This window comes from Lampetra fluviatilis, chromosome 5, assembly GCF_964198595.1.
Source record: "Lampetra fluviatilis chromosome 5, kcLamFluv1.1, whole genome shotgun sequence".
Taxonomy (NCBI): domain Eukaryota; kingdom Metazoa; phylum Chordata; class Hyperoartia; order Petromyzontiformes; family Petromyzontidae; genus Lampetra; species Lampetra fluviatilis.
Window position 1 is genome coordinate 2,339,832 of NC_136279.1, and position 22,062 is coordinate 2,361,893.

The window sequence follows — 22,062 nt, forward strand, 5'->3', positions numbered from 1 at the left end:
TTGCGCATGACTACAATCACTGGAAGGTGCTTATATTTATGCTTCTCAGAATCACCTTCACTTTAACCGCGTTGCATGCCAGTCTCTCCTGTTGCACTGCACGGTGGCCTGTGGGTCACGTCTGGCCTACAGAGGCTCTTACAGAGGCCTGCTGAGCCCTGACCTGTATGGCCCACGGAGAGAAATTGCTTACTGAGACATAAATAAATGCAGATTAGTGAAATGAAAGAGATGAGATAATTGTAGATTGATGGTACACATTAGCGGTTACATGCACATGATACGTTCTTTTAAAATAAAGAAATACTGACAGAGAAAATGGAACAAGCGTTCAAAAGTGTGCGAAGAAGAAGCATGGAGAGGTGCATGCTTGGGATTTCACCGAGACAGAAATAAGAGATCAAACACAAATCAGAGACATACATGTTGACTTTTTGAGGAAGGTAAGTGAGCTTGACATGTTGCTAGAAGAGATGATGGCTGGTGGACTTAATAACTGTCTTGTAAAAATATGAATGCACTGAATTTAGTGCTGTTGGGCATTTTTTTTTTCCGAATAGAAGATCTTAATTCTAGCCAGAGCTGTGTGCGAGGTGAAGGATTGCATTGAAACGCCCATGGCAGTCTTAACGGCATTCACGCCATGCAGACTTTGCAGCTTCATTGGCAAAAATGTCAGTTGTTCTATCCCTCTAAAGATTTCTGTTGAACATTTTAGGTTGTCAAAAAACGATTTAAAAAATAACGTAAAAAAGTAAAACACGTGAGGCAAGGTACAAACGTGTACATTTCCGCAAGAGATGAAAGCATTTAAAATGATTTTAGCGCAGAGTCACCTGTATTGTAAAATTCACATAAACTTTTTGTAAATCGATTTTTCAAGCCTTTTTGAGTTCACTTTCAGAGAGGAAAGAAAAATGATAACTTTGGTTGACTTTAGTGCTTCGATGGCTTTATACCAAAGCTAGCACCTGAAAATATGAACACATGTTGTGTGTCTGGGTTGGGCTTGGCAGCCTGTCAGGTTGTCCCAGAGCGACCTTCGCCATGAAGAAGGCCAAGCTCTCAGGGGAAGAGATGATGACGATCAAACTGCGAGCCTCAAATGGTGAGTTGACTGCCACGAAGCCCAGTGGCAGGAGGGTGCATGCTGGGTTGGAGGAAATCTATCTTTGACCGTCCACCGCTTCAAAAAAAAAATTCTTAAAAAGTTACCTGTTCAGCCTGGCGTATACACACGAAGATTTATGTAGCGTCGCCAAATTTATGGTTTTTAGGTTAACCTGAATGTTATTATTCTGTTTGCATGGCTTTAAAGTTGTATTGATAGTTTATGTGCAGCGCCTTGGTTTAAGAAGGGTGCCATTAAATAAATATTTCATTCAATGATAAGCAGATGTGTCAGCTTGACGTCGCAATGCGTCTACAGCATACGCAACGGTAGGCCCGAACGTGAAATTTGGTGATAAAAAATGCTTTAAACCCTAAAGATATACATAATTACTTTTGTTCACTGTATTTGCATTGATTTCACATTATCAAAATGCATGCTCAGCCAGGTGTCGAACATCAATTATTCAACTGCCAAGCGTGCATGCCTCACCGACGGCTTGGTAGCAGCAATGGGAGACAGATGTACATTTTTTAATCCCAAAAAACAATTATCTTTCAAGTAGTTTATTTTTATTGCATAAGTATTAAACGCATGCTTAAGTTGCTCGTAAAGTAATTTATTATTTAATGCATTACTCAACACAGTACTGTAATTAGAAATTAATTACAACTGAATGTTGTTCCTGGTCTGTCACATTTGACCGTTTTAGAATCAAATTCAAATCCGGAGCCCGATTCCTATGCTGGTAAATTTTCCATCCCCTGATTTGATTTATAAAATTTGTACGATTCCGCATTAATGTCTCGAATATCCACAATAGAATATGTAACCATGGGGATCCAGTACCATCTTGTATCACGGCACAGCAATATAAATACATAAACCTCGAGAACAGTGGATTAATTTAGCCAACCTAACTTTTGTGTGACCTGAAAAACATAACGCTCAGTGCAACTTTCCTTGTTTGTGTGTTAAAATTTATGATGGTTACCTGTTGCGTCAACCTCGATTAGGTGATTTTACGTGGAAACATTTTATTTTAATTATTACCCCTCTGTATAAATATTTACTTGCTTAAAGGTTGATGTATTAATTAGATAATTATATGATAACCTTTTTACTGATCCTATACGAAACCCATAGGGTGGGTTAACTTGTAAAAATATATTTATGTCATCCAGTAACCAATTCTGTGACTGAAAATGGAGTAATTTAATAAGTTGTAAATGTTTAGTACTTAGTCACTCAAAAATATTAATTTCAAGTAGCCACTTATTACGTGTGATTTTAAAACGATATATTCTTACTATACATAAGTGGGATTGTTTAATACATTATATATTTCAGTCATTATTCTTGCGCAATAATCACGTTAATATTAATGGCGGTGCACAGTTGAGTCTTTGTCTGAAGTCAATCGTGACCAATCCAATACAACCTCAATTTGGATTCCGAGTGAATTAAATCACTTACAGAATGTATACAGAGGTCATTTATCCGTTAAGTACCTCCATACAATAATTAAAATTCTCTTTAGCTACGAGACTTTATATGACCTATGTTTACTGAAGTAATAATGGAATATGTGAGTTAATGCCAAGTAGCCAGATGTTTCTGTATAGATCAGTATATGGGCCCTCCCTTGAGATCTGATGGATTTGTGTTCAAAGTCTGGCTGGCGATGCATTTCATTATTTTTAATTGTAAAAAACACGATTTATAGAATTATAAAATTACTTCAACGTGATTCATTGCAATTATGTATGCATTTATTTTTTTTATTTTTGGTACATTATGATAATGTTGTACCAGTGCTGCGCAATTGCACTGCATTGGGCCCATTTAACCACAATTCTGGGTACATATTAGTAGCAGTATAGATACAGTTGTATTCTTATAGACTTGAGCATCAAGCAGAAAAATATCTCTCATCAAAGTCTGTATTAGACCTTGTGAAGTGGTAAGTTCATGAGGCTATCCACATACAAACACAGAGACAATTTCAACCGAGAAGATGGATTCTGGCTTAGCAATCATTAGAAGGATGTGATAAACCATTTCGGGTCTTAATTGATTGTGTTCACGCTTACGATGACTTTCAGACCGCATTCCATTCTCTTTCTCTCCCCCCTCCTCCTTTCCGAGCATAGATGGACTCGTACATCTGACCAACCGCCAGTTGCTGTCCATGGTGCTAACGTTAAGAAAAAAACGCCACTTTTTTCAAATTTTCTTGCTGTGGTTTTCACACCTGATGGTGATTGCTTGTGTTGCAATCGAAACGTCTTTTTATAGTTAGATTTTTATTATTTTATTATTTTCCTTTTACGTGACTTTACCGAAAGAACCAATGATAAGTAATCATGATTTACTTAATACATTGGACGGATGCACTTTTCGATAGTTGAATCAAATTGTAATGATTTGTGAGTGAGGCTTATGATGAAAAACTTTACCGCTTAAAACATTTAAACGTGAGCTTTTAGGACAATACAGTAATAGGAGGGAGCGTATGATTGCCTGTGATTCATCTGTCGCGCATATTCTGAAACGATCGTGTCATTCTCTTTAAGTTTTATTTAACAATTTATCCAACTTTAAATAAGTGGAGATATTTCCATCGAACATCAAGTACTCAAAAATGAAGTTTTTTAAATTTTATCTTAAATCCTCAAGTGAATATTACAAAAATTATCTTACAATTGTATATAATGTCGGGGTAGACCTAAAAGTTTTTTACATTGTCCAAGAAATAAACTTGCATTGAAAATATCAAGAGATTTTAAATCAACCTATAGCATGTCCTACAAATCTATAATATATTTGAAAGCATTTTCAGTTGGCTATCATATTCCCTTACATGCAAGTTTATTTAGAGTTTAACCAGGTCAGATATCAAGAGACCAGGATGACTATCATTTGCAAGCATGGCCTGGGGAATTAGTCTTCCAGTTGTCTCTATCTTTGACCTGCTCTTTTGCTGGTGCAGCCCATTATTCTTCCCCATTATGGATGTTGGGGAAAGCTCACTCGGTGCGGCGCTGAGCTCACGGTTGTAAGATAATTAGTTCATATCCAAGGCAAGGTTAGCTCAAGATTCCATCCCTTTAGTGTTGACACCTGTGTGCAACATTGCTCCTCATCATGGGATCGGAAAGAAAGACATGATGGCAATCATTTCACACAAGACAGGCAGGGAGCCTATGGCAGCCGATGGAGAGAAAACGCTCAAGAGGATGACTCTACCGCGGAGATGGAGCGATCAAATCAGCTCATGCACAGTAACGAGATGGATTGTGGCATTGCAGGCCCACGAATGTTGGTGAAGATATGGAGAAGCCTTCATCAAGCAGTGGATAGATCATGGCTGCTGGTGATGGTGTAGGAAGCCTAATGATTTATTACAAGATAACTGCTGTTATGCATGGTTTAGTGGTGGGATGAGGTTGCAGATGAGAGGCGTTACCTGTAATTGTTACACCTGGGACTCTTAACCAAAGGTCCACAGACTCCTAACAAGTCATAAGGAGTGTAGCCGTCCACAGAGATGAGCAATAGAGGAGCAGAAGGAGAAGACCGGTTACTGTTGGATCAGCAACAGGTCAGAAGAGGCACCACAAAGAGGAACCTCGTGAACTATAAAGAAGTGGATGCGCTGAACACAAATGCGCCATTTATCTACCGTGCAAATGTGTGCACAGTCACAAGAAAGCCATTGCAATTTCAAAATCATGGATCTTTGTTATCTCTCTCATCTTCCTTTAATGCTTCCTCTTAACTTAATTCTTGCTTTAAAGCTTTCGTGACTGCAGGGATTCATATTCTTGGTTCTGTCGGTAAAGTCACGTAGAAGGGAAATAATACAATAATAAAAATAAAACAATTAAATTCTCACAATTTTCTTGCTGTGGTTTTCACAACTGATGATTGCTTGTGTTGCAATCTAAACGTCGTGAGAATTTTATTTTTATGATTTTATAATTTCGCTTCTACGTGACTTTACCGAAAGAACCAAGAATATTAATTCTTGCTGTGACTGTATTTTCTCATGTGCTTGCTATGCACGAGTCTCTACACAGTACTCACATTGATAGTCAAATGGAGGTCCAAGCAATTAAGACTTCACATTGGAAATTTCTTTAAAGCCAAATAATATTTATATATTTTTATTGCAATTTCCATTGCTGACTGAACTGATAGAATTAAATATTATTTTCGTTGGTAAATGTCACAAGTGAGACCCATTAACTAAATAGTGCAGACTCATTATCCAGATATTGGCATTTGCCTCCAGTGTCACCCAGTGACCACTCCAATTAAGGCCAATATTGAACGTTGCCATTACAGAGGGCCTGAATCTAACGTTGAATAAATAACTGTGAGAATGAGAATATCCGCAGTTTCCATTGCATATCTCATCTTTGTTTCATACACACTCTAACTTTCCAACTCGGGGACAGTCCTGCTATCGACAGATGAGCAGATTAACTTCAGGGTACCCAAAATTCAACATGAAGCACTGGGTGGTTATCGCTGTGCGTTTTGCTACCACATCCTTTAAAGCTCTGGCTGCTGTTGCTTGTGCTTGTCAGAAGAAGCTGGCTGGCAAGTTCAGGAAATTGTATACATCGAGAAAATCTGTACTGGTAAATTCTGACTGGAATCTTGCAATTTTTGATTATTTTTACGTTTCATGTTGGAATTTTTATCCGAATATCCATGAGAAACAAAGAATATTTTCCAAAGTGAAATGAGTCTGCGTGCGGAAACATCACTGAAGCAGGGACTGAATGCCCCTCGTGGCACCCTAGTTATGACATAGAGGACGCATCACCCGTAGGGGGAGTTGGAACATCCTGCACCATGACATTTGCGCCATGCATATCAACTGCTTTTCGTATATACAGTTGAGTCAGACATCTGTACATAGTGCACAATTAGATCAACGCTATGTGAGGCACGTGTATATCTATGTATGTTGAACTTCTTTCACACCGTACGTAGCCAACCGTGCAAATCGGAGGTGCGGGGGAAGGACAACAAACTAAGCACCAAGAGCAGTTTTACAGAAATGAGTATCCAGCACTGTGGGAGTGATTTTATATTTAATAAACTAAAAGTGATTGCATTATGATGCGTGGTTGTAGTTTGTCCTAGTCGTGTGCAGCATTTGCGAACATGAGTGCACTTGCCAGACTTAAGGCACCTTATTCGTGATTTGACGTAAAATATAAAAATTTACGTGAAACTCATCTTCATGCAATACCTTCTCGTATTTCCTGCTCTAGTTTATACGATTATGTTTCTGTGTTGCCTGTTTAACATAGACAAGTTATACGGAATGCGTAATAACACAGCACAATTTGGAAATGTCACAGTGTTAAACTGGACAAAGCCTCGAACAGTCTGACTTTATTTGAATGAGAAACCACGAAAAGAGATTCGTGCCGAATGTTGCCCCGACTCAATCACTGGATTTCAAGAAGGCTTCTGCTCTTTACTTGTTGCAGCTTCCACGAAACGCCACGGTGATGTGCGGCCCCTCTGTGTCTTGTCAATATTCAGTAGTTGCGTTGAATAAGAGTTGCCGTGACCGATGTTCAGATACTCTCAACTTTGTATTGTGCAATGGGACAGAACAAAACTACGTTGTAATAACGTCACGGTTGACTTGATTGTCTTCTAGGTGGCCTCCTGTCATTTTGTAATAAATCAAGATGCTAATATATACCAATATAGAATATAAGTACACTTTTAAATGTGCCTCGGCTCTAGCATACTCAGCAACATGATTATTGCACGACCGGGAGATGATATGAGGCATTCTAGATGGTATTCATCATTACTCCTGGACGAAGGACTCTCCAAGCCATTGCCATCTCCCGTGACCTCGCGATGTAACAATCCATCTGGCCTCTGATTGCATTGCCTCATCTCCGTGCTGAATGCCCTCTCAGGAGCATGTCCCCCTCTGGCTGCCATCCCATGGCCATCTTCTCTTTATCAGCCAGCCATCATCCCCACGAGTAACACGAGTAAATACGTCCTGGCCAGGCCCACTCTCATTAATAATAGTCGATGTCTAAGCCATTGAGTGTCTCTTTGTGTCATTCAGTGTAATTCAAAGCGTGCACTTTTCCGTGCGTGTTTTTGTTGTTGCTTAATTGTCAGATTGTGCTCGATTTTATGTTTCACTGGTCATGTTTCTGAGCCATTTCATGGCTGTAAATATGCACCGGTTGTTACATTCGCTTTACTTTTTTTTTTGAGTTTTCCTACTGCGTCTTTCCAAGAATCATTTTATTTAGTTTAGTAATGTCGTGGTTCATTACTTTTGTTTTGGTCATATTTAGCTTGACTCCAACTTTTCAGCTTTATTTAAATCAAGTAATTCCTGTAGATCATTTAATTGGTTGTTATGATGACTATCACTATATCTGAAATCGTGTAAGATGGTGTTAATGCGATACATTGAGATTCACGGTTAATTATAATTACCGTGAAATTGCCCTGCTTAAATGCCATTAACCTGAGTGTGTATTATTTCACAATGCAATCCATGGCATAATCTACCCACCGTTGGAATCCGTGACATTTCAAGTTGGGTGGCTTTTTTCTTTTGTCTCTCGCAGGCATAGAGAACGACGAGGAGGTCAAGCACCTTTACGAGGAAATCAAAGATCTGGGAGAATCCAACTCGCATGTGGAAGTGGAGATGATCAAACTACGGACGCAGGTGAGGGGCAAGGCCACGGACCCTGATGGCATGTGCAATGAGTCACACTCATCGCACACAGAGTGCTCGCCCCAAATGAACCACAATACATTGCTAATCTCGTCAAGGGGCATTAACCGTCATCACGCGAACTCTGGTCATCCTCGCAGTGGCGTTTGGCTAACCATCGAACAAAGATGGTCACCGCATCGTGCGGGCATTTCAGATACGCTTCTGCGGCCGTCTGGAACGCGCTTCCGAAATAAGGAAGTCATTGGAGCTATGCAATTTTAAATCATCTAGATTTAAAACTAATTTCTTTAGAACTGCTTTTTGTGTTTAGTTTGTTGCCCTTCCCCCACACCTCTGATTATCACGGTTGGCTACGTACGGTATGAAAGAAGTTCAACATACATACGTACTGGGTTAAGAGGAGCCGGAGGCTTCTGGCTGACTGCGTGGTTGTTTGATTTGTGAAATGAACGAAGGGGGTGACCATCGGCCCGAGTTCTCGCTGTGCCGCATTTCTGGTCTTCGTGTCCCAGAGTGAACCAATCAGAAGAAGCGTAGAGGTTAAAGGTCATTAAAGCATCAACCATCACCCGTAGAGATCTCAAAATAATAAATATAAGTTTCATATTGCCCCCTCAGGCAAATAATGCATCCTTTAAGAAAATGTTCTTATTGGAAAATATTCAGTTTCAGGATGTAGGATCATAAAGTTAAACCCTAGCTCACGTTTTCGAGTTATAAAAAGGTACGACGAGATATAACATTACAAATGAGGAAATATTGTGCTGAGAGGTGCTTTGACACGCCACACGGCACGTGAGCGCTGAACACGTGCAAATCGTCATCATTTGCACACCTTCTCAGTTCTTTTGTTTGACAAATTAATTTTCAGATCACCAGTCTCGAGGACAATCTGAAATCATCGCAAGAGAAAAACAGTCGGATGGAGGGGCAGAGCGAGACCCTTCTGAGCGAGCTGTCCAGCCTGAGTCAGACTCTGATCAGCAGTCTGTCTGGGGTGCGTCTTCCCAGCATGGTGAGGATAGGAACCGGACAATTGGCCGGAAACATTGCCCAGTTCAATGACAGCGTCACGATTCATTATGGGTGCGAGGGGGGAGGGGGGGGGGGAGTGTGTGTGCAGTGGTTACCTGGAGACCTGAGCTAGATTCCTGGCATGGCTAACATCAGTGGTGAGTGATATCTGAACTAGTTCTGATCCTCCCCCCTCATTTTACCAATGCTCACTGACCAGCGTGGTGACGTATGGCCAAGAAGCAATCCAAAAGCTCGGCATGGCACGGAGAGGCCGTCATCTAGCCTTTGAGTGACGAGATGCTGTATATTCTCAAGTAATATATATTTTTAAAATGTGTTTATTGATATCCAGAAAACCTTTATGCTTATTAAAAGGTATTAACTATCCAATGATTAACACATATTCACTGTGATAATTATCGCCAGATTACAATTCCATGTTGCCAGCAAAATGTAACTGAGGCTGTTTTTAGCCTTTGGTTCTATTCCTCACCTATCCATTCTGGAAACTATAATAAGCCTTTATGTTCGTGTCATTTAAGGATCTAAATCCAAGTTGGTAGCTACAGCATATTTTAGAAATGTCTATTATAAAAGGAACCGTTCATAAATTAACAAATTTTGTAGATGTTATGTTAGCAGTGGTGCACAAGCGCCAACAAACAAAACAACTCATTTGTCAATAAGACTGTGGCCTTAATAGAAATATATGTAATAGGTTTTGGACCATGGCCTTTCTTCATAACACATCTTATGCTACGATGAAGGGCCTTTTAATCAGACAGTAAAGTGCAAACCTTACCCCCGTGCATCAGTGATATATGACATGCTAACAAGCAACATGTGGGACTTTAAATGTTACGGGTCCTTGTGCGCAAGGCGCTTGCACGAGCATGCCACTGCATCAGACGGAGATGAGCTGCCAGTGAAGCGAAGCAGCGAGGCAGAGCAATGTACGCGTCTCAACTTCTTGCCGGAGAAAGATTAGCGGAGCGAACCGTGCCCTTATAACAGCTAAAGTAGTCCAAGTTAACTCACTTTGAATCGTTATGTTCATATCAATGAGGAGCTCACACCGGGTTTGCGGTCAATGTTGAAGTGTCTGTGCTGCTGATAACCTGCACTCCCGTATCCCACAAAGAGGATCAACAGAGTTGTGAAAGAACGTGCTTTACTCATTGTTTCGACGTTTGTGGAAATACTTTTGTGTTTTGTTGTACCCACAGGATCCGATCAATGAACAGAATTTTGACACCTACGTGTCAAAGCTGACAGACGTATACAGCAACCAGGAGCACTACCATAACCCGGAAAACAAAAACCTCTTGGATAGCATCAAGCAGGCCGTGAAAAGTATCCAAGTTTAATGCCGATAGAATGAAGAAAGAAGGCCCATTTCTGCATTAATGTCTGAAAGTGTTCTCATTCTTTTCCTTCGAAAAAAAAGTTCCTAAAATGTGTGACTTTTTACAGCACTTTGATTCACTGTATGATGTAAGACCTGTTTATAAAATCCTAGGTATTGGATGGCCCTGCTGCTGGCTTTTAAAATGTCATCATTTAATGGCTTTTATATTGCTTGCACATTGGCAGCTAGTGTGTTCAATTATAAAAAAAACATTCACGTATTATAAACACACTGAAAAAAATGCAGAAATATATGAGTTCTCGTGGGTTTTAAATGACGTACTTAAAGGTGAGATCGCGATATGTACTGATGCACAATAATGATGATGATGATGTATCACAAATATTTGTGAAGCAAGGTACCTATCTAAAAGTGAATTTTATTAAAAGATAATCATTCCAGCCATTTTTGCTGCATTACATAATTTTTAAAGTTATCTAGTATTTTGTTAGCTCTGCAATGGTGAATTTTAAGGGTGACGTTGTACTTGTTATTTAAGTTTAATAGAATGCTATTTTTTAGAATGGGAGTATTTTACATTGCTATTTGTAATATTGCTTAGCAATTGACATTTCTGAAAGCTACATTTGTGGATAATGTAAAAATGTAAGGTGATGGCACTTAAATGTGAATTTTGTTCCTGTAAAATTGTGAAAATAACTGAATATATTGATTACAAATGAGTGTATCGCACTACTTTGACAAACATATAACAGCATGGCGCTTATATGCTTTAGTCATCTGTGTTACGATAATCCTGTTTCATACCAGGATCTTATTTTGTAGTCGGGGTTTCTCTCCTGGTACCCGCTGTTCACGTACAGCATCCTGTTTGGCTTCACGAGCAGAATGGCACGGTCTTTTCTGCCCGCTTCGATCGATATGTTATCTGCAAGACAGAATTGTGGAAATATGGACAATATAGTACGTGTTACTTTTACATCTTATGTTAATTTTTAACACGTTTGAATCAATGAAAAATTAGATATTTTTACACATTACATTGTATAAAACGTAACTCACTCTATTGTCTATGTTTCCAAACGGTTTGTGCACCATTAAACAAATCTCGTTATCTGTGTAATCAGATAAGACATGCCACTTGCTTAATTTGAAAATATTCACGTGTTTTCTATGTATGGTAATGTTGCAAATCAAATTTCAAAATGACCGAAAATCCCCAGCAATTTTTTTTTTGAAAATATAATTCAACATTTTATATTTGTAATGTTTCAAATGACATTTTATTGAGTGGCAGCCTCCGCTGCCGATGTCACGGAAGGGTAATATTTTCTGTGAAGTGTTTTTCTCTCGAGCTCGCGTATAGGAAGTAATTGCAAGTTCACAGTGACGTTGGTTCGGTTGAGGGAACATTTGGCTGTGGCTGGGTCGAAGAAGCCGGCATGGCGTCTGCATCGTCGGTGCATTCCGGACGTGTTGTAACTGAATCGTTTGGGCCGTCGTGGACCAAAGGCGAGAAAATGAGAGTAATTAGCACGTTTAATGTGAGTTAAGCACACGCGCCAATAACCGATCCCGACGATCGATCGTTCAGAATTTTCGCTACCCCACTTTTCCGCGAAGGACCCACGCGTACAGCCACGAAACTGGGCCCGCTAATTCCGTATTATTCTGTATTATGCCATGAAGTCATCCACAACTGAGGGTTATATTCGGGAGCCTCTTACTATATTATTTATATTTCTGATGTATTGGAACCAGAGCAATGATATCTACATTGAAGTACAGTATGTTGTTTATAAAACAATTGTAAGTAGTTTTTGGAAAGAATGACATTGGCACTAAGGTAGGATGTGTTAAGCACTTTATTTTCCCACGATGCCTGAACGGCTCCTTCGGTATGACTCCCGTTTTTGCTCGATGATTTTACTAATCCCCTCCCCTCCCCAGACCTATCTTGCTGCTTGCTACCGCTTTTTATCTATAGCACACTTTGTCAAAGTGCTCTGTGTGGTGCTTGTCCTGTGCCTTGACCCGTTTCGTAGTTTGCTTTTTCAATGTGTGCGCCCCCCCCTCTCCTACCCCACCCCCCCCAGATTTTGAACTGTCTCCCACCACACCGCCCCCACTTACTCTCCAGCCCCCCTCTCCTGTACCCCCCCCTGCCCCCTTCCTCTCACCACTACCCGCCCTGACACCTAAACCACACGATTAAACAGAGTATTCCATATATGTAGTTGATGACAAACGTAGAACAGTTGTAATATCCTTGCATGTACAGTATATGTGTTTTGCAAGGACAAGTTGTACAATGCACCCATAGCATCAGATTCACATCCAGGAGGAGTTTAAAAAAATTACTTAAAAGTACTTAAAAAAAAACTTCCTCAGGCATTTTGGTATTTGTATGAAGACATGTTGGTAATAATCAACAAAAATATGAATATAGGTGTAAAAAACAATTGCTGCAAGCAACAAAATGAAATAGTTTACCAGAATACCTCTCCTCTTTGGATTTATATGTGAATTATAATGGCCGTTAATAGAAACAGGACACATTTTCAGAATCCATATTTTACTTTTTTGGTTATCTGTATATATAATGCAGGGTTATTGAACCCTTATTTTGATTCTGCTTAAGCAATACCTGTAGCATGCCTGATTTGTTTGAAGTAAAAGTGAATGTGCTTTGTTTATTCTGCATCAGCCTTGAAGCACAAGTTTATGCATAGACCCCATTTTCCTTGCTTATAAGATGAAAAACAAAATACATTTTGGTATGTTAATAGGCTTAAGACGAATCTGTAAAACTGTACATTCTCAATTAATTTACAAAAAATAGATTTATCATTTTTGGGTTTTCCATTTGTAATTACGTTTTAAAAAAGTACGGTACTGTGATATTTTGTGAAGACATAATTTATTGTTGGGTGAAAAAAAGTTTATTTTTTTGGTAATAAGTGCTGTAACATATATGTTACATTCCTATTCCATCAGAATATGTGGATTATAACAGAAACTGGACCATATTTATTGAAAATTGAGTAGGGATATAAAATCCTTACACTTGATAAACAGTTTGATTCTAATGTTGACAAATGCACTTGTTCATGTCGCATAAGTGTCGTTCATAATGTTTGCTGTAGCTGTTAAGTTAAGCAGCCAAATGTCAATATCAGTGGATTGTGATAAATTTAATAAAGTCACTCGAAGGCACTATTGTATGTGGTTGCGTACATGTTATACACTGTTCAACATGCATGGCGGATGTTGTATGTAAAATCTTACGCCGATCGTGTGGGTGTGTGCGGAGCGGCGGTGCAGTGGTTAGCGCGCTGGTTAAGACTGCACGTCACACATCCCTTGACATCATTCAAGACGAGTAGGCCCTTGTGTGTGCCCGCGTCATCGGCACGCTTGGACCATTTTCTTTCGTCATCAGGGAGAAGACGGTCCAATGTTGCCAAACCTAATACATTACGCCGTCAATGACTCAATTGGGATTACTGGGAGCGACGTTGCTTCCCACTCGCAGACTTTACCCGCGTGTGAACCCTAACGTCTTCAGGGATATCCCTGCGTTATAGGAATTGCGCGGATACCAAATTGTGCTAAATCTTATTGAAGCCTTACATGGCTGTACTAATGATGGGAGGCTGATAAATGTCTGGGTGCAGCAAAGAGGGCTGGCTCCCGACCGGTTAACCTTGTTATTTATGCCATTGATCCGGTTATCGATACCGTTTCCCAGGAGTTAGAAATAAATTAAGCTCAGCGAGTTAATTACATAGCTTCAACAATCTAACGTTGTGTAATGTCTTTAGCCCCAGTAAAACAGCAATCTTAAGACATATGTAGGCGCAATTGCTACCCACAGAAAGCCTCATCGGTCGTCCTCCAATGAATGCCTGCGCCAAATGAAGTTGGGAACCTCCGGATATCACAAAGTCCTGCGGGATGGGATCTGGAGAATGTTGGGGGCTCCAACAGTCTTCCGTAATGCGATGTAGAGGATTGTCCGGCACAGATGATATTGGCTGTGCAGACTCGGTCGGAGCCTTTAGAGCAGTGGTTCTTAACCTTTACTCTAGCCTCAATCGTAAAAAAAAATGTGTAGTGTGAATAAATACTTAGGTTTGATGAAACAAGTAAGTTGTACTTACGTGCCCTTGCTTCATTTGTGTTTCGATTATTTACCTTCTAAAAAAATCTGGCATGTCTCGCACCCCCAGAAAGGGCATCTCACATCCCACGGGGTGCCTGCATCCTCAAGTTAAGAACCACTGCTTTCGAGGATTTAAGCCCCTATCGTGGGTACTTTGGTCTACTCTTCCACGCTGGCCAGACGTCCTGGAAGCTGTGGGAGCACTCACACTTTACTGTAGCTCAGGGACGTGCGGTCAGGGGAGGCAGGGGAGGCACAGCCTCACCTGCCATACTCCAATGAAAATGGCTGTTACGAAAAGTAAAAAATAATAAAATTTAAAAAATACGATTTTTCCACGCTGATTTGTGTTATGTCGTTTCTGTATGATTCCAATCGTTTTTGTAGTCAAAATCGACAAATTTGCGGAGCTCCGCTGCGAATGCAGGGAGAGACGAGAGGCGAGGAGGCAGCGACGAGCTCAGCCTCCCCTCTGATTGCGCAACCCCTCAGACACTGGATGGAACGTGGGCAACAAGCGCGTGCCTGTTACTATCTCTCTGTGATGACTGGAATCATACAGAAATGACATTTATAACAGATCAGTAGAAAAAAATCTTTCTTTTATTTTATATATTTTTTTACTTTTCGTCACAGCTATTTTCATTGGTGTATGCCAGGTGAGGCTGTGGCCTCCCCTGCCTCCCCTGACCGCACGTCCCTGCGGCGTGGCCGTAGCAATTAATGCTGCCACGTGGACAGAGGCGGAGTGCGGAGGGTTGGGAATCTTGCCCCATTGTTTAAACGGCCGATTCGGGACATCAAATCCTACCAGGGTTTGTTACTCGCCATATCTTGCACGGCAGCGTGGAGGATATGGCTCCTCCAGAGACAAAATTCGATCCCCCCCAAAAAATGTATATTGGACAACCATGGCAAGGAGGAGCAGGGCATCTAATCTTTAAGAAGGAGAATACTGTACGAACGCGAGTGCACTTTAAGCATTAAGAAGACAAGCCGGGGACATAAAACTACTGCAGGTCAGAGAACAAAAACCAATGGGCAACCATCATGAAAACAAACGACAATGAGATAATATCGGCGCACAGAGATATCGTTTTTACCCAGCTCACACCTGCGCAAGGGTGCAGCGGTGGCCAAGTGGTGATCACTGCACTACGACTGAGTTATATTCCTGGCCACGACTAACATCAGTGGCGAGTGATAGCTGAACCGGTTTTGTCCCCCTGCCCCTCCGCCCACCTTCACCAACCTGCAATGACCAGCGTGGTGAAGTATGGTCAAACAATCCCCATGACAGACGTAGTATGGGGAGGCCTTCAGACCCAACAGTGGTTTGACAAAGGGGTGGAATCTATTTTTTGTAACTAATATTTAATAATAATACTCGTGAATAAAAAAAGTGTAGTTTAATATCGAATAACACAATCCAACTATTCATCCTGTGACAACGTTCACTTATTGTGGAACAGACCTGCATTTATTTTTATTGTAGTACGAGCCCCTCGGAGGGCACATGGGCTCCTGGGTCAAAGCACAATGGGTTTGCCTGCAGCTTTGCCATGCTGGAAGACATGCTGGGGTGACACCGCTGATGAAATGTCCATGTAACCAAAGCAAGCGAAGGCGCTCAATTCTCGTGATGAACATACACATTATTTATGAACAAGTGTTCGATTAATGACGGAGTCTGGTTTGTGTGAATTACTACGGTTCACCACAAAGGTTATCAAATTGTTTGAAAACGTAGTTTAAGAGTTGGAGAATTTTTTTTATTTTATGGTACACACTTTAATACGATAGTTCATGATACGGGAACACGTTCCACACCCAGACTAAAGTGTCATAGTCATCATCACAATCCATGGGCAGATAGCCACAAGGTGTCCACTGAACATTTCTTAATTTGTTTCCACTAATTGTATCCTGCCTTCCAAATGGGAAATATCACCGCATGGCATTTAACATATGAAGGCTCGAGTAGAGGTGGGTAAAACACTGGGGTGGAAAGATTGAGAAAGGATATCCAATATCCTACACTGTCGTGATCTAAAATGATCCATTGAGTGCAGCAGAAATATTTTGTTTAGCTTAAACAAAGTATTTCGCGGTTTATTTGACCTTAACAGTATAGAAGTATGAAACACATCCCAAGAAGTTGGATAATTATAATTAATAGTGAGGGCTGCTTTCTGCCATAAGCCCTTGGCGCATGACTTGTTCATGCGTATATCACTGAGTATGCATCCAGGTTGCGTGTGGGTTTGTGGGAGCAGGGGCATTGCGATTTAGACCATGCCGACCGACTTGGTTTTGGCTCCCGGTCATGCACATCGGTAGAAAAGTTGTATCCGAGCCAGTACTGGGCCTCCCTGCAATCAACTATCGTCTCGTGCGAACATCAGCAATGTGAAGACAAAGTCACTGAGCATTTTGTTCGTATCCACTGGGCCAGAGCACACTTAGTGAGTGCTCACTCACCATACTTGGCCGCATATTCTATCTGACACAGGTCGACAGGAATCTGGATTTTGTGCGTGGTTTACCAAGCCAATTATTAAAACGGTACAATTGTTGTTATGATTCGGTATTTCTGTTTTTCATGCTGCTGGCAATAGGACCAAGCAAGCGCTTGATGAGCTTTTCTTTAGTCCCTCAATGATTCCCATTTTCCAAGCGCTGAGGATTAGATTATGATCCTGAATGCTAAGGTTGCACAGTCCAGGTCTGTTGGGACCTCGTAGTGGCAGGAATGATCACAACTTGAAAGATATGTATATACACACACAAACAAAGTAACATATATCCTGGCTTATTCACTCATGACAATTGTACAGGAATCTTATGCACAGAAACATTAAACAATTCTCGCTCATTGGCCACTGGCAAATCTTCTCACCTGTAACGCCAATTGTACGTATGCACGTATATATATATGTATGCCCTTATTATACGGACTAATAAGTGTGAGCAACACGTGCGCTTGCATGTTTTTGCTGACCATGATTTCAAATATGCACAGCTGAATACGCCGACTGAATCACGGCCGCCACGCGCAGCCTCCACCTCTGCCGGTGGAGAGTGAACGCGCGATGGTTTGAGTCTCTTCAAGAGCCAAATTGAGAGCGCACGGAAATGTTAAGAAGTTTACTCGTGTCATTCACCACCCACCACGAACTGATGGCACGTATTAAAATGAAAAGGTGCCGTGGCCACGGCGTGGAATATAAATTGGACAAGATGGTTAGGTTATACTCGAGTTGAGGCTAGCAGCTCATTAGTCCACATTCCACGGGGGAAGACAAGCAGGACGACCGTCTTCTGCGGCCATAAGAAAGGTAAATCGTTGCATTCAAAATTATCAAACACTTTTGTTAGTTTATTATGTACCCTACATTATTATACGTCGTAATTTAAAGGTGTAGGTGAGGAATGCCGACAGCGAGGTATTTAATACCTTTAAAATAAAGATGATACAATTTAAGGCGTGAACACGTTATTCATTTGTCCATGTGGTACATTTAACAAAAACATTTCGTTAGATGCGTTCAACGAGAAACAATTATTATCGCAAAGATCACAACCTTAAAGATTTCCAATCTTGGACCTCTCACCGACTCGGAATATATTTTATAGATTTAGTGCGCTGTACTGCTTCATAGAAAACTCAAACTACGCAACAACACAACGCTGCTTGCGATTTTTGTACAACCATCCTGTCAAACTCATTAGATTTTCAAAATCACGTTTGTTGGTCAGATACATTCTTTTTGTAAAGGATTATAAGCGAGTAGTTTTGATTAGATGGATATCGTATGAGGCCTGGTCTCAACATTTTCTGGGCATCTGTGAAACTAAGCGATAGCTGTGCAAAAGAGATTGCTTCATAGCTCATCGGAATCCTCCAATATAAATAAATATTCTGAGGATGCAGAATGTATCAACATCAACCTTTTCTTTCACTCTTGTGTGTTGGAGGTGGCTAGCGCCTAAAATGCCCCCACCCCACCCTCTTCGATGCCTGCTTTAGATCACTTTGTGCAATCTCCCATTCGCTTTCAGCTATGGGGCTTTTCAGGCTGCACTCTTTGCTGAAATGTCTCCTCCTGGTGACGATGGCAAGAGGCCACCAGCACGTGGCGTGGGATGCTCACCGCTATCGGCAGGCCGCCACCAGCGACTTGGTGGGGCACAGTGAGAGCTTCGTCCAACTGCCGAGGCTCGGGGCCAGGAGGAGCGTCCAGGGATGGCAGGCGCCCTTGGAGGCGAGGGTGGCACAGCTTTTCTTGGAGAAGGAAAGTTACACAAGTAGGTTCGCGTCTCTTGCTCTCTGCGAAGTTGAACGTGATCAGCTATTTTTTTGGAGTTGTTATGACTACGAGAATCTCAGTGACACCTGGGGCGAGATCCTTTTCCCCATTCCCACCTCCATCACTTGTTGCTCACGTTTCATGATTTATGAGCACGATCCAGGCCTGCACCGGGGCTGCCCGACTCGGTGGTTTGAAAATGCTGAGCACGAGTTCGCGGTTGCGCTGTAGGGGCTCCCCCCCCCTGCCCCCTTGTTTTCGGGTCGTACCGATGTTCGACGTTTCGCTCCACGTGCTGAGAGTTTCTCCAGCAATTGAATTCAGTTCCTGAAGAAATAGTTATCACATCGGAGAGATTTTTTTAAAATGTGCACTGATTTGGGAGACATTTGCTCCGTTTTCTTTGCGATTTTTGGCACATTTTGTGCGTGGGTTCATGGTAAATAGGAACGGGGTGCAGTGGAATATTGCAATTACAGATTGATTGTCCCCTTGGTAGACGTTTTTACTTCAAAAAGGCACCCGTGGCACAGAGATCAGATTTACCAATTTAAAAAATAACCGGCTGACTACCGTGCCACTTAGCAGGGCAAATGGGGGGGGGGGGGGGGTAAGTACTGCCCCCTAATGTGGATCAATTGTCAATTGAATTGATAAAGATTTATTTCCACGGACCATAATCTAGCACATAATTGATGCACTGCTTACGAGAGTTCTGAATGTTTTATTTTGCCTCGTGACATCCTGATTGCTTTCGAAGATGGCACAATCAGAACCGTCGTAGTTTTTTTTTCACAAGAAACTCGGGAGTACAAAAAATCATATTTGGTCTGCTCTCTTACGACCAAGTTATTCCTCTCGGCCATCTGAAGCTGGAGATCAGGAGTGCCAGTTGCTCGCATGTAACATTAAAGTGGATCATCATGATCTCTCGCTTTTAATTTGAATACCAACCGTCGGTGGTTCCGATGCGCGATTGTGAGTCTTTGGGTTTCACCAGCACGGGGCACCCACAGCATCAAGAATGCCTTGTTGTTGCTGCTGCAGTGGCAGGGACACGAATTACTCGGCTCGTCTCCCACACGGCATTCTCAGAAACCCAGCTTCGTCTGCAATTGGGAACGCTGCATTTGCTGTCCCCTTGATTTCCGCAGATATCAACGCTTTAAAATCATCTTAGGAAGCAGGATTCCGCCTTTTTGTTTTTGTTTTAACAAACGATGACCTTGTTTTTTGTTGTTGAGAAAGGTAACCAGATTACCATTGCTGTATGCTTGGGTTATTTGTAAACCAGTGGTAATAATCAATGGAGATGTCTAAACACACTGAGCAGCGTGTGATCTATGATATTTACGCTGTGCTGTGGAAGTCCCGTGCGAGATGAATGGAGCTGCATACTGCGGGTAAGACTGCTGGAGTGAGATAATAAATTATTGATTGACAGAAGAAAAAGTATTGGAGACAAACCCCGAGCCTTGAGGGACAGCAGGGTTTATAGCCGTGTCCAAGTGATGCATGCCCACGGTAACACTGTAGATATTGATCCGATAGTGAGAAAGTTAAAAATGCAAGCTTGCAGCTGAAGACAAACCACATATTGAGTGATAATTTACTACAGAAACGGTACATTTCCAAACAAGCGTAACAGCATTATATATATGTCAAGCACCATTTTCGCGGTCATTGATATAATGTTGTCATTCTAAAAGGGGAGTCACATGCATTGGCATGTAAACATTTGCACGTGGCTGATGAGAATTCGTGTAGGTCATTCAGCTGGGCCAAGGAGACGACGAAGAGATTCGTTAATTGTCCGTCAATACGGCACCATCATGGGACCTTTTTGGCAGTGTCAAAGTAGGAAAATTAAGAATAGGTTTAACTCTTTCTGGCAATAAAACAGGAGGTTTTAAGATGCTTAAACACAAAATATATACAATTTTACAAGGAATCAAGTCTACATTAACCACGCGTATTTGTGGTGAACATGCAAATAAAACATGCTCTGATAATATATGCCTTCTTTAAGGCTGTCTCTGGTGTAGACAAAGCATATACAGGGGCTCGATTTGTTCGTAAGTCCAACTTTACTCCTGTCCATTCCAAACATGTTGTACGGCATGTACACTAAACACGGGGAATTGCTTAAAACGTTGCATAATCTCCTGTAGATGTAGATGCCACTGGTTCTTCACGTTCTGCAGATGTAGATGCCACCACCGCCATCTATTGCGCAGCGGTCATGCAACTGGACATACAGACAGGTTGTTCGTATCTCTGAAAGTTCGTAAGTCGAATGTTCGGGAGTAGAGGAATCCCTTATTGCATATGGTACCATACTTTTTGTTTTTTCGGTAAAGTCACGTAGGTAAAACATAAAATAAATTAAAATGAAAAAAACTAAATTAAATCACGACGTTTCGGGCGCAACACAAGCGTCCGTCTTCAGGTGGGGACAAACACAACCGCTTAAGTATACTTTAGAAAAGTATGGATCCTTGCACTCACGAAAACTTCAAATCTAGAAAGAATATGGTACCAGTTTACATTTTACCCTGCGCATCAGCCCTTGCGTCACCTCCACTGTCCTACTCGGGCCTATTCATGTGCCATGAAAAAGGGGCCGTTGCCCGAAACGTCGCATATTATATTTTCCCTTTTAAGGCGGCAGTGTTGTTGACGAACGTGTTTAGTCGTTGTGACGCTGATGGGGGGTTAATACTGCTTAATGTTACGTTGTTATTACAATTTGAGTACTTGTAAATGTTGTGGGTTTTACTCTCCAACACACCGGTGTGCTGAACTAGTAACTAATTGGCATGTTTTGTTCACGTGACCACCCTTACTAATTGTCTGTGTCGGGTGGTGGCGGGTTTAACGACACATTTGACGAGTGATGCCCTTCATGCCTCTCCATCCCTCTCACCGCCTCTGCCCATTCTCAGCTCTCGCTGCCCCCCAATGTTCGCTCTCTCTCTCATCACTCCCCCAATCTTCTTCTTCTTCTGCCTTCTCTCGTGCCTTGCACAGCGAGCCATCGCGAACGTCGTCGTTAAACACCGCAGCGTTGCGTCCAGAGCCATCGATTCGCCGCCCATTGCCTGCTGGGAGCGATGCGCCAGCGGGGTTTGTGGAATTTCAAGGATGCGGAGTTGTGCAGCGCGAACACGCACGAGTCGCATCGCTGCGTTTATCGAATTAAATCAGCGATGCTTAAATATAAACATATGTGACACAAGTATCCCCGGCCTTAACTTAGTTTGACGTGAATTGGGCATCGCAAGGACAAAGCCATTTTGGTCCCACCTTCCTCCCATCGTGATACATTTATCTGTGAGT

General features: G+C 41.6%; 1 protein-coding gene across 19 annotated transcripts in view; it reads left to right on the top strand.

Moving 5' to 3' along the window:
* The window catches only part of LOC144932389 (myelin transcription factor 1-like protein), a 268,350-nt gene extending 254,891 nt beyond the window's left edge, over window positions 1-13,459 (top strand). For 14 of the 19 annotated variants that reach the window (XM_078856369.1, XM_078856376.1, XM_078856389.1 and 11 more), the window contains 4 exons: window positions 1,017-1,108; window positions 7,747-7,850; window positions 8,734-8,877; window positions 10,106-13,459. In XM_078856369.1, the coding sequence (XP_078712495.1) occupies window positions 1,017-1,108; window positions 7,747-7,850; window positions 8,734-8,877; window positions 10,106-10,246 (481 nt within the window). In that variant the 3' untranslated portion in view covers window positions 10,247-13,459. The remainder of the gene's footprint in view (window positions 1-1,016; window positions 1,109-7,746; window positions 7,851-8,733; window positions 8,878-10,105) is intronic. The other 5 variants (XM_078856370.1, XM_078856381.1, XM_078856385.1 and 2 more) reach the window with 5 other exon arrangements.
* Window positions 13,460-22,062: the final 8,603 nt, after the last annotated feature.